The following is a 13,011-nucleotide window of genomic DNA, read 5'->3' on the forward strand; positions in this document are numbered from 1 at the left end:
TTGTTCGTTTGTTTATTCTTCCTTGTTTCTTTTCCTTTCCCTCCCTCTTCTTTCTTTAAATGTTGACTACAACAACCTTCTACACTGATTTCATGACCCTACTTGGTTGCTACCTACCAGCTGAAATACAGATTTGCTCCAGTCTTCTCATTTTGTTTATACAAAAGCTAAGGCTCACAGAGATTAACTGCTTTGTCCAATGTTACAACTAGTTAATAACAAGTATGAGACAAGAATCTGCATAACATAATTCCCAGTTCACTATTCTTTATACTTCCCCATTCGTTATTCTTGATACTACATCAGTTCTAATACTTTTCCTCATAAAAGGAAACACCATATACATATGAAGACTATAACAAACCTATTAGCTGAACCAACAAAAAGTTCATATTCTCTCTTACTTAGTAAAGCGGATTTCCAGATGAGACGTCAAATATTCTCGTGGGGTAAAGGTATGTTCCCAAACTACCATGTTTGGTACATAATTTATAGAGAAACACAACTCAGAAAGTGCAGTGTGCAATTTATCAAGGCTGAAAAAATATTAATAGACAGTAAATAAAATGTTAAACATTTCATCACAGCAATACAAAATTAATTTTATAAATATATCAGACCTTATTTGAGAATTACAATTGCAGAATTCAGTATTTTTCTTCCCTAAATGGACAAGTTCAAAATCTTTAAAAATATTACTAACATATGAGAGCAATTTTCTAAAGATTGCATCATTCATCTGTTTCTACATTCAGATAATAATGACTTTACTGATTTTATAGACAAGAAAGTTTATTACATGCTCATAAAGACAATCATTTCCAAATCTTGCTATATTTTCGGTATTGGAGGAAGAAAATAGTCTACAAAATGGCAAATAGCTTGTTCAACATAAAAAAGCAAAGTAGTAGGAAATCTACTTTAAACAAATGTTGATCCATTATTGCCCACCAATGCCTACCCTCTAAACAAACACATGGCCCTTAATAATATCTAGTCTGATATACCCACTTTAAAAATGATATATGTTCTAATATGACAACATGCCAAAATAAAGTCTCAGATTATCTGATTTTAAATAAATGTAAAATTACTAGACAGATTCTAGACAGATTGTTGGCCTTTAGTATTCACTATATAAAGACAAATATTACTTATTACATGAATTTTCTTTAAAAATCTAAAATCTGTATTTTGGAAATTAGCACTACCTACTCAAGTTCACAAAGGTAAAATAACAACAACAACCAATGGCTGAAAAATGAAGAATTTACAATTACTAGCATTCCTTCAGTACTAATGTCATACAAAAAAATGAAAAAATTCTCCTACTCATAACAAAAAGATATAATAAAAATGGATGGCTTACTTGGTCACTACCAGTCTGTTTTTCCTCATACTCTCAACTCCTGGTTTTTCCCTTTCAGGTTCCCCTTTCTTACCAGTCTGTTTTTTTGACTTTTTATTCACTGCTTGACTAATGGTTTTGGCACAATGCTTGGGTAGCAACTAAATTTAAAAAGAAATGAAAATTTACATGACAACAATTATTTTGAAAACATATTAACTATTTAAGCAAACCTTAGCTGAATCCAGACTATGTAGCACTAAGAACAGAGGTGTAAGTGAGATGTAGATTACCTAGCTAGCTAAAGGAGCTCGCACAACTTGGTAGAAAACAGAAATAGATGAATCTTGTGTGAAGAAAACTTCACAGAGGTTCTATAAAGGCTACAGTTTAAAGGATAAGTAAAAACAAAGTAGGCAAGTAAAGAATGAGAATGTATTACTAGAAGGAAAAAGGTCTATGAAGAATAAACTGTGCGAAGACATGATGTATTCAGAATTTAATAAGCACTACTAGCTGGTAAAGCATCAAGTGCAGGGTGAAGTAGACAGTCTGAGCTAGCAGGAAGGGACTTGAATACAAAGCTAGAAGTTGGATTTTAAACAGTAAGTAATCCTAAAGATGGGCTAATTTTTAAAAACCTAAAAATGGAGTTTTACAAGAAGAGGTAATGAGATTTACTAAGAGTTTAACACACACACACACACACACACACACACACACACACACACACACAAAACTGACTAACAGCTTATTTTCTTGCCTTCATACACAAACATCCTGTCCTTACGGAAACACGTGAATTTTTACCTGGTCACTGAGAGTACACTGTTCTGTGCAAATATCAGTGATGAGATTTCGAGCTTGTTTGGCCATTTCATCCAAGAACATATTACATAAGGAAAGACTGCGATCTCCAATATGATGTCGCTGTCAAAGCAGAATAATAACAATAATAAAAGTTATAAGAAAGTGGTTTGAATTAAAATACTTTTTAAATAAACATGGAAAATAAACTCTGTATAGTAAGGAGTGGGAGTAGGGAATGTTACAGATTGGGGGGGGGGACAACTAACCTACCATACTATATTTACACAGTTGACATAAAGTAAGTATTTGGTGATTATACAACTACAATGAGTGGAGGGATCTTAGAGGACCAATATTTTCCTTAACACAAAAAATTTAATGTAATTTCCAAGTTTCACAAGGTCCTATGCATCCAGTTCTTAAATATTAAACTATCAAAGAAAGGATGTGAAAGAGATTTAGAGTAATATTTTCTAATCTTAAATGATATATATATATACACACACACATATATATACATATCTCAACACAATGAATAACTTTGTAGTGTACCAACAGAAAAGAAAAGCTTAAGTATTTAATTAAAATTGTTAGAAATCAAGTCAGTAAAACAGAAATTCACAAGGCATTCAACTCTCTAAAATCAAACCCATCAACCCAGAAGAGGAAAAAAAAAAACTGTGCATTTTCTAAACACAACAGGGGAAAAAAAGAACACTGTATTTACTTTTTAGGAGATTAGATATGTATATGTAAACATACACTCACTCAAATCCATCCATCTCTCTCTACAGGATTCTGTATCTTTTTAGTTTTGGTGGATGTCGCAATAATTTAATAGGGTTTTCTTGTCAACGGTAACTGGAATGTTGAGTATATAATGCTATAAAATTTTGCACTACACGTTTGTAGCACTTTACAAAGAGATAAATTTTTGAAAGTTTACCTTACAGATCTTCCATAATTACATAACGAATGTATAATTTACATATACTTCTATGCTAAAATAATGTAATATACAAGAATATAAAAATACTTAAACACATAACGTAACTGTTCCTAGCTCTCTCATGATACCTTAATGTATTTTATTCTAAATGCCCTTTAAAACTTTAACAGGAAGCCAAACTGAACGGTTTGCATCTCCAGGCCAGATCAAATTAAATGTTAGTTCACTTTACTTAAGGAAAGATTTCAAATTATAAACATTTAGGATTTCATTTAACCAAAATCTGACTTTTGAAAGATGAAACATACCCCTTGCTATCATTTACTCCTGAAAAAAGAACATTAAATTAGCACTGCTTCAAATTCACTAGCCTTAATTTAAAATACAAATCTGGTATCACTACTCTCTTCAAGTGGCTCAGAAATGCTGAGACTGGATGGAAAACAAAACAACTAAAGTCTCTTAACATGTCACAGTCTCTCCATGATCTGCTCTCACCCTATTGCTACAGTGCTGAGACAGATTTTAGGAGAACAATGTCAGAAGCAGAGAAACCACGTAAGGACACTGTAACAATAATCCAGGAAAAAAGATATGGCTTTGACAAAGACGAGAAGAAGTAGGCGTCTGGATATATATAAAGGTAGAGCCAAAGGCAGAAAAGGCTTTGAACGATGGCAATGGGGTAACATGTGGAGAATCAATAGTTCTATTCTGGACATGTTACATTTCAGATGGTCACAAATACCTAAACTGCAGCAGAATATACAGAAAATCTAGAACTAAAGGCAAAGGTCTGGGCTGGAGATAAAAATTTGGGAGGCATCGGCAATATGCTAAGTGAAATTAGCCCAACACAAAAAGACAAATACTACATGGTTCCACCTTTATAAACTACCTAGAATAGGTAAATTCTTAGAGACAGAAAGTAGACTAGAGGATACCAAGGGTTGATGGATGAGAAATTACTACTTAATGACACCAAGTTTCTGCTTGGAGTGATAAAAGTTTTGCAAATAGGTAGTGGTGACGGTTGCACAACACAGTGAAAGTAATTAATGCCAATGAGTTGCACATTTGAAAATAATTTAAATGGTACATGCTTATATTATAAAGTTAAATGTTTATTAAAAAAATATTTTTATCACAATTTTTTAAAAGGCAAAAGAAAAAAAAAAGAATGGGTGTAGAGTCCAAATTGTTGAAGTTAAATTTAAATGCCTGGCTGAGAAATTTTTACTTTCTCTACATGCAATGGAGAACCACTGAGGATTTTTCAAGAAGGAAAGAAGTACTCTGGTGGCATTGTATCAGGTGATCTTAAAGGCAGAAATACTGAAGACAGGAAAACTATTTAGGAGTATATATGAAGAATATTGCAAATTTGAGCTACAACAGTGACAAAAGCAATGGAAAGTAGAAGACGGATTCAAATTCTTGTTTTATACCAGACAAATAAAACTAAGAGGACTTCATGGGTAATTTAATGGGAGGGATGATGGTGAGGAAAATTAATAATGTATTTTAGGTATAAAGCTTGAAGAAAATATCTATTAAATCTAAAAACTCTATAAAACTATTAAATTTGGTGGTGCTGGTATCCCTGCAGGTAATAATCCTAAAAGGTGTCCCTACTGAATTTCCCTCAGGCTAACCTTTCTCAGAGTCAGTTTCCAATGCATTGCTGGAATACAATCTGCAACCTAATGCTTAGAGACATTAATAACGCTACTGCAATTTGTCGGTTTCTCTTCTCCAAGTTTTGTAGTTCTAAGTAAAGGGACTCAACACTAAGTTAAACTATGAAGAAATGGACCATTTAAGTTTAATATATATTCTTACCACATTTACAAAGTGACATTTCTTCTCTAAAGATTAGAAGAAATACTGAATACATTTTTGATAGATACTTGTTGTCAATAAACTATGGAGTAGTTCAATTATTCAATAACTATGTGTGCCTGCGTGAATGTCTTACAAATACTAGCAAATATTAATTTTGTGTACTACATCTATCATATTAACAAGTCAGTGAAATTCTTCTTTGACATGTTTATGTTTAGTCAGTAATGTGTACATTCAATTTTCAAGTCTTTTCAATAACAGTTTGACAGGAAAAGTAGGCATATAAAATCGATAGCTATATATAACTTTACAATAAATATTAATACCTGACCCACCATTTAATAAATGTAATTCCAAGTGACTTTATAACATGTTCTTAGAAATATGTATGTGTATTTATCCATCTATGCAAATAAACATTAACAGCTTTTTTAATCTATTCAAACATTCTTCTGATTTTGCAGAGATAAAGTAGGTAGGAAGCTAGATTAGGTAATTGTGACTTTGTGAAACCCAGCCAGCTACATATTTGTTCTAGTTTACTCTGCATGCCATACAAATCACAGTACTACTCTGAAATTACCTCTTCTGGACATAGTTCATGTGTGCAACTCATAAAATGAGTGCAAAGCAGTGGAAACGCAATTGAGTATCTTGACTGAGAGGGTAACTCCAAACACTGTTGAAACATCTTCTCAAAAGCACGACTATAAAAACTATACAAGGAAACAAAAATTAGATCACAATTTTTGTAGTTAAAAACTTTAATGATATAGTACTTTATTTAATTGGATTCAAGTAAGTGAAAGTTATCAACTGGTAACCTTCATTACCATAAGAGGAGTAGTTATTTTTCCAAAGAGTATCTTTCATACACCAACAATCATTACAGAGTAATAAAAATATTATTTGTAGAATATTAACAAATTTTAAAATAAACTCAAACAGAAAATAAACCATATCTATGACATATGAATACGACATTCAAATCTCACCTTGCCAAATTTTTATCCAAGCTAAGTCATTATCAATTGCAAGAAACACCATTATTTTATGTACGACTAGGAAAGAAAAACACTGTCAATTAAACAATGACACACCCATCAATTTTAAATTACTTCCAGATTTAGGAGATATTAAACATAAAAGAATATGAGTCCGTAAAATATAGTACATCTTGGAATAGTAAGACAACCAGAAGTAGTGAACATGTCTTTATTTTGGATATAACAGACAAAATAAGAATGTGATAAGAAAAGATGCATAACAATTAATTAAATATGACTACAAATCACAAATTGTAAATACTACTCAAAGTACTTTTACTTCCAAGAAAAGGGAAAAGGACTTTTTAACTGCAGTAGCTTCTTTTACAATAGGAACTTTTCTGTAGTTCAAATATATGTAAACATTAAATGCTCCATTTTCTTTTCAAGCCCAACAATAGTACAGGGTTCCAAATAATCTTAAAATTTTTGCATATCTAACATATGATATATTGTGTTTCAGTGATATACTGTGTTTCTAGAGTTCCTTTAAGAGATCTCTCATGCCTTCCGTCTGGTGATTTCTATTTCTTCTGCAATACTGCTAATTAAAGCTATCCTAACAAACTGCCAAAATCAGTGTGGACTGAGTTATCTTCCAAAATAAAACCAATGAGAAGCTATTCATAATGACAGCTTTTCAATACATAGAAATGGCTATCACTATCCACTGAGATTATCTCAGCATTGTAGAAATAAAAGGACATAATACTGGGTTATTCCAATCAGCTTCCCTACAGGAAAAAAGGCCAAGAAGCAGATATAGAGTTGATACTGCACACCTTTGGTGCCAGAATACTTGAGTTTAAATCCTGATCCCACTGTTCATTAGTTTGATCATAATGAAGTCCCCTTATTCATTCAAGCATTTAATAAGTACTTACTATGTTAGACATTAAGAAAATAAAAACATGACCTTACTTCAAGAATCACATTTATGTGGGGAGAAAGGGGGAAAAAAATGTAAACTGCTAAATTTAACTAAAGAGGCTACGATAGGAACAAAGGAGAACAGAGAACAATGGAGGGAGTAGTAGTCACTACATCATCATTATATTAATATCTAATTTAATACAGCAGAGCGAAATTACTTGCTATTTACTTCCCAACATTTGCTCTATTTGACCTTGATTCACAAGTTTTTTTTTCCTTAATCTAATGATGCAAAAGAGGGCCTTAAGGCAATCTGACGTGAGTTTCTTACAACCTCAAAAAATATATAAAAATAAATTTACAACAGTAAGAGTTCCTCTTATAGAGAATAAAAAAAAAAAGACATAAAATCTCTACTTTGTAAACTTCCTTTTGTTAACAAGTTGTCAACTATTCCCTTTATAATCTCTTTTTTTTAAAGATTTTATTTTTAAGTTATCTCTACACCTAACGTGGGGCTCAAATACACAACCTCAAGATCAAGATTCGCATGTTCCAACTGAGCCAGCCAGGCACCCCTATTCCCTTTATTCTTAAGAGTTTATTACTGAATAGTCTCAAGGACTACACTAATATAAAAACAATCAACAAAGATATATTTGGATACTAAAAATTTCAAATTCTGATTTGAAAAAAAATTACCACATACCAAAATATGGAGAGATCTGATGTTTCCACCAACATTTCCACCAAGGAATCTACCATTTTTGTATGAAAAATTATCGTATTCATCATCTTTCCAAGTTCTCTGTGATCTGCAAGGCTAAGTGAAGCCTTGGAAACACTAGTATATGCCTGTGAAAATACAGCAAAAAACAAAGTCGTTTAAGCATGGACCAATGATTTTAACCTTGACATTCTACAGGGGGGATAAAAACACTATTGAAAAATTTTTTAATGTTTATTTTGACACTATATTAATAACATCACCTTTTTAAAATTGTCAACAGTGACTCACACTTGAAATCCCTATTAAAAATTTCTTCAGATAAACTCAAATACTACTGCCAATAAAACAAAACCTAATATATGCGTCATTCATCTTGAACCCCAAAGGAACTGCAATTATAATATCAAAAGTATAAAACAGTGAATTGTCAAGTTAACCCTACCAAAAGGTATTTTCAGTCCAGCTTGAAAGAAAGCATACATGGGAAACATTCAGATGAAAATAAGTATGGTACATGTTGATTCATTGAGGTTTTAGACTATACTGAATCATTAAAAACCAGATAACACATTGTACTAATTGATGGATTCTAGAAAAAAACTGAAGATAGTAAAAATTAGTGTAGGTTGGCTAATAAGGTGATATAACTTAACCAAATCCATCAGTATAGGTTTATAGGGAAAGAAACTCGACTATAAAGGTACCAAATCAAAGAACAAAATCCTGTCAGTGGATAGTGGGCATTCCAGAAAGGCACAGGACAAGAATAGAAGGGGTGTCTACAGAATAAACACTGTTCACTATGGCTACAGTTAAAATGAAAAGAGGAAAAAGAAAATGGTGTCAGAAGAGATTCAATCATATCTTGCAGACCCCTCCCTGTATACCATGTTAAAGAATTTAAACCTTTTGGTGAACCAAAGGTTCTGTGTGGTGGTCAATTACTATTTCAGAAAGATTGCTCTATGTAGTGGGGGAGTCGAGAGAAGAACTGGGGGAGAGGTGGACAGAAAAGGACCAGAAGAGGAGGCAGAGATCTATCAGGAGGCAGTGGTACAATAATCCAGACAGGATTATGATGCTCTGATCCACAATGGTGGCAATAAAAGAGTTAAGTCTGGGACATGACTAGATGTGGGCAACAGAAAAATTATGAATGATGGCCAGGGTGCTTGCTTTGGGGAGATACTCCTTCAAGGATCTCATATGTACCTACACATGTTGGATATGCCAAGAATGAAAGACCCAGAGCACTCATTACTCAGGCCATTTCTCAAGACTGTATCTGCAGCTGCCAAATTTGAGGAATGGTAATATCTCCCTCTGAATCAAAGAGTAAGTATGCTTACTATTAATAAAATGGAGGGTTCATCAAACTCAGTGTTCCTTAACTGTAACACAAACATACTCTATACATAGTATTCATCTGTGTTCGTCTGGTCCCCCCAGCGTGGGTCATGAAAGCAAGTGAGAAAAATGATATATATTTGTTGATGCTCATGGTGCTTCCTATGCAATGAATAGCTAAGTCCTTTGTCTCTGACCCAGGGGACCCATGTCTTCTGCCAGTTTCCATGAAACATTAAGAGACTAAATAATTCTTTTCCTTGTAAATCAGATAAAAATCAAATCTCAGCCCCTACAATGGCAAGGGGTCCATCAAGGATGGTTACCGTTCACTAAGAAAGCAGTTTTATATTTTGTCATTTTTGAATGGATAAAGAATAATAAGAGCAATATTCTGATGGCAAAGTATACTCAGATATTTATTATAAACTAAGTTTAAATGAAGTTTAATTACCTTTAATCAGCTTTAGAGTAAAAAGAGGAGCCACTGTTGTGGCCATGAGGTCACTAAACACTTGCATTAATTGACACTCATTTAAAAATTCTGAACTAAAGCATCACTGTGAAAATAATTTCAGAGGAAATGGATGGTGACAAAATGATAATTTAAAAGACATCTGAAAAAAAAAAATTTTAAAAAAGACTCATTTGAAATACTTGCCAACAAGGGATACAGGAGTACTGATGCATAGGGGCACTTGTACCCCAATGTTCATAGCAGCACTCTCAACAATAGCCAAATTGTGGAAAGAGCCTAAATGTCCATCAACTGATGAATGGATAAAGAAATTGTGGTTTATATACACAATGGAGTACTACGTGGCAATGAGAAAGAATGAAATATGGCCCTTTGTAGCAACGTGGATAGAACTGGAGAGTGTGATGCTAAGTGAAATAAGCCATACAGAGAAAGACAGATACCATATGTTTTCACTCTTATGTGGATCCTGAGAAACTTAACAGAAACCCATGGTGGGAGGGGAAGGAAAAAAAAAAAAAAGAGGTTAGAGTGGGAGAGAGCCAAAGCATGAGAGACTCTTAAAAACTGAGAACAAACTGAGGGTTGATGGGGGGGGGGGGGGGGGTAGGAGGGAGAGGAGGGTCGGTGATGGGTATTGAAGAGGGCATCTTTTGGGATGAGCACTGGGTGTTGTATGGAAACCAATTTGACAATAAATTTCATATATTAAAAAAAAATGAAATACTTGCCAACAACGAAAGGAGAAGGTTATTAAAAAAAAAAAAAAAGGCTTAAATAAAAGTGTAAGATATGAACAACCCAAGTAAATTTGAAGACAGAGGGAAGAAGACAAATGAGAAAATAACTGAAGATGCTTTAAGAGACTACTGAATACACAGGGGAACAAGATGCCTTAGGAAACAGGAAAAAAATGACAAAGAATACATGGAGAGAGAAAGTACTCTTCTTTAAAGATTAGAAAAAAAGAGAAATCAAAATGACCTGTAAGAGACCAATGACCTTAGAATCAAAATTGCATAGGACTCCAGTGAAGGCATAAAACTATAAAATTCTCCCAACTGCTTATCCTTCAGGCCCTGCTCTACTCAAGAATTACTGATATTGGGGTGCCTGGGTAGCTCAGTTGGTCAAGGTCTGACTTCGGCTCAGGTCATGATACTCGCAGCCCGTGAGTTCGAGCCCCCGCACCTGCTTCAGATTCTGTGTCTCCCTCTCTCTGCCCTGCCCCCACTCATGCTCTGTCTCTCAAAAATAAACATTAAAAAAAAAAAAAAAGAATTACTGATATCTACAGAATGCTACACCTCTCTCTGGTCATATGCTTATAGTTAACCCTTATCCTTCTACCTGATCATTGATCAGTCAGATCATTCAGATCTCTTGTGAAGATCTGTTCCTTCTTGTAGTAATACTTAACACTAAGAAGTCTCTTTACTTGCCCTTTCCTCACTGGTTGCCCTTTTCCTGTGTAAACTATTGTCATATTCAATTTCTACCCATCTTTCAATGTCTGGACAAAATGATGCTTTCTCTATGAAGTCATTACTACCAATTCCCACTTGGAAAAAGCTTTCTCCCTTTTAAGAAAACTGTACTTAATAATAATAATCATACCCTATCGGCGGCTTCTTTTAAGTTAATCTTTTAGATTTTCAACTGCTATTTAATTTTTCCGTATCTGTTATGCCTGTCTCCACAGCCAGATTAATAACATCATCAAAAGAGGATCTGTACTCCTCTACAGATTATATAATACTGCTCAATATTTTATCTCCTGTATCGTATGGTCGAGTATGAAGGAGTGGAACCTTCGCTGTTAACCTGTTCTTCATCGTCTATGCAAAACTTCTGGATTATGGCCACTGCCTCCCAACTTGCACTTTTGCCCTCTTTCCATGGAGAAGCTTCGCTGGCTAAATTGTATATACCAGTTTCCTTCCTTGGTATGCTCTGCCCTACCTACTGTCCCTAAAACTTAATAGTTATACAGTAGAAAATGACTGCATATCCTAGTCATGATTATGAGAAACACTATGGGCTGAATTGTGTCCACAAAATAGATATATTGAAGTCATAGTCCCCAGTACCTCAGAAGGTGACCTGATTTGGAAATAGGGTCTTCACAGAGATAATCAAGTTTTTAAAAATGAGGTCATTAGAGTGGGTCATAATCCAATATGACTGGTGTCCTTGTAGAAAGGAAAAATTTGGACCCAGACATATGCACAGATTATATGAAAAGAGACAGAGCAAATGCCATTAGAGTGACTCATCTACAAGCCAAGAAACATCAAATATTGCTAGCAAGTCACCAGAAGCTGGGGAAAAAGAATGAAACAGATTTTCCCTCACTGCTGTCAGAGTCAATCCAGCTAACACCTTAATTTTGGATTTCTAGCCTCCAAAACTATAAAACAATAAATTCCTGTTGTTTAAGCCACCCAACTTTGGGACTCCGTTATGGCAGCCCTAGCAAACTGATAAAATCAAGACTACAACGCGTGAAAGAATCAAACAGCAGGTGGTATTCTTTTTTTTTTTTTTAATTTTCCTTAACGTTTATTTATTATTGAGAGACAGAGAGCATGAGCATGAGAGGGGCAGAGAGAGAGGGAGACACAGAATCCGAAGCAGGCTCCATGTTCTGAGCTGTCAGCACAGAGCCTGACACAGAGCTTGAACCCACAAACCGTGAGATCATGACCTGAGCCGAAGTTGGACGCTTAACCAACTGAGTCACCCAGGTGCCCCAGCAGGTGATATTCTTATAATTATCTCATAAAAATTAAAAAAAAAAAAAATCACACAGGGATGTATCAATTCTACATTCTTAATGCTTACAACAAATGCTTTATACTCTGCCATATGACCAAACCAAGCTAAATTCTCAAGTGAATCCTTCAGATGAGTAAGCTTAATAATCCTGAAAGTATTTAATAATGAGTACATTTGAAATGTACCTAAATCTCTTAAGATTTTCTGAACCCAAATGTTGGTTTAGGTACTCTCACAAACTGACAGCAAGAGACTTAATACTAAATAGTTCAATTTTTTGACAATGAGTGACTTTCAAAATTTTAAATGTGTATATCCTTTAGCAGAGCAATTTTCACTTCTATTTTTACCTCATATGCTCTACTTCTGTACTTTTCACAACTTTAATTAAAACAAAGAAATGTTAATCTCTAAACTTCACTTTTAATAGGAAGAAAACAACGTATTATATATGCACATTTAATATTTGCGATGGTGCTATTTCAAGTCTTCTTTCCGGATCTACCATTACCTAACTCTGCAATCTCAGGCAGGTTACTTAATACCTGTGGTCTCATTTATAAAATCATTTCTAAAAATATGTGATCATAGAACAAAGAACAAGAGCAAGAAAAGTGCCTATGTATTTTGAGGTTGAAAGGAAAGAACCTAAGAGCCAAAGTACCACAGGAAATAAAGAAGACTGCCAGAAAATTATGTCTTGGAGTCCTTCGCCAGACTGAGTTGATCTAAAAATTTCTTCCACAAACATATATTGCTTATATTTTCATTTTTTAATTAAATGAAAAATTAATCTGTGGTGCTGAA

At 34.0% G+C, this 13,011-nt stretch overlaps 1 protein-coding gene across 4 annotated transcripts in view; it reads right to left on the reverse strand.

Annotated features, from left to right (window-relative positions):
* NCKAP1 (NCK associated protein 1) overlaps nucleotides 1–13,011 on the reverse strand; it is a 109,454-nt gene that overhangs the window by 33,977 nt on the left and 62,466 nt on the right. For all 4 annotated transcript variants that reach the window (XM_086719101.1, XM_025912573.2, XM_086719100.1 and 1 more), the window contains 5 exons: nucleotides 7,581–7,726; nucleotides 5,536–5,668; nucleotides 2,159–2,278; nucleotides 1,370–1,509; nucleotides 405–536 (listed from right to left, as the gene is read on the reverse strand). In XM_086719101.1, the coding sequence (XP_086575227.1) occupies nucleotides 405–536; nucleotides 1,370–1,509; nucleotides 2,159–2,278; nucleotides 5,536–5,668; nucleotides 7,581–7,726 (671 nt within the window). The remainder of the gene's footprint in view (nucleotides 1–404; nucleotides 537–1,369; nucleotides 1,510–2,158; nucleotides 2,279–5,535; nucleotides 5,669–7,580; nucleotides 7,727–13,011) is intronic.

The sequence above is a fragment of the Puma concolor genome, chromosome C1, assembly GCF_028749965.1.
Source record: "Puma concolor isolate L17-30 chromosome C1, mPumCon1.1.hap2, whole genome shotgun sequence".
Classification (NCBI taxonomy): Eukaryota; Metazoa; Chordata; class Mammalia; order Carnivora; family Felidae; genus Puma; species Puma concolor.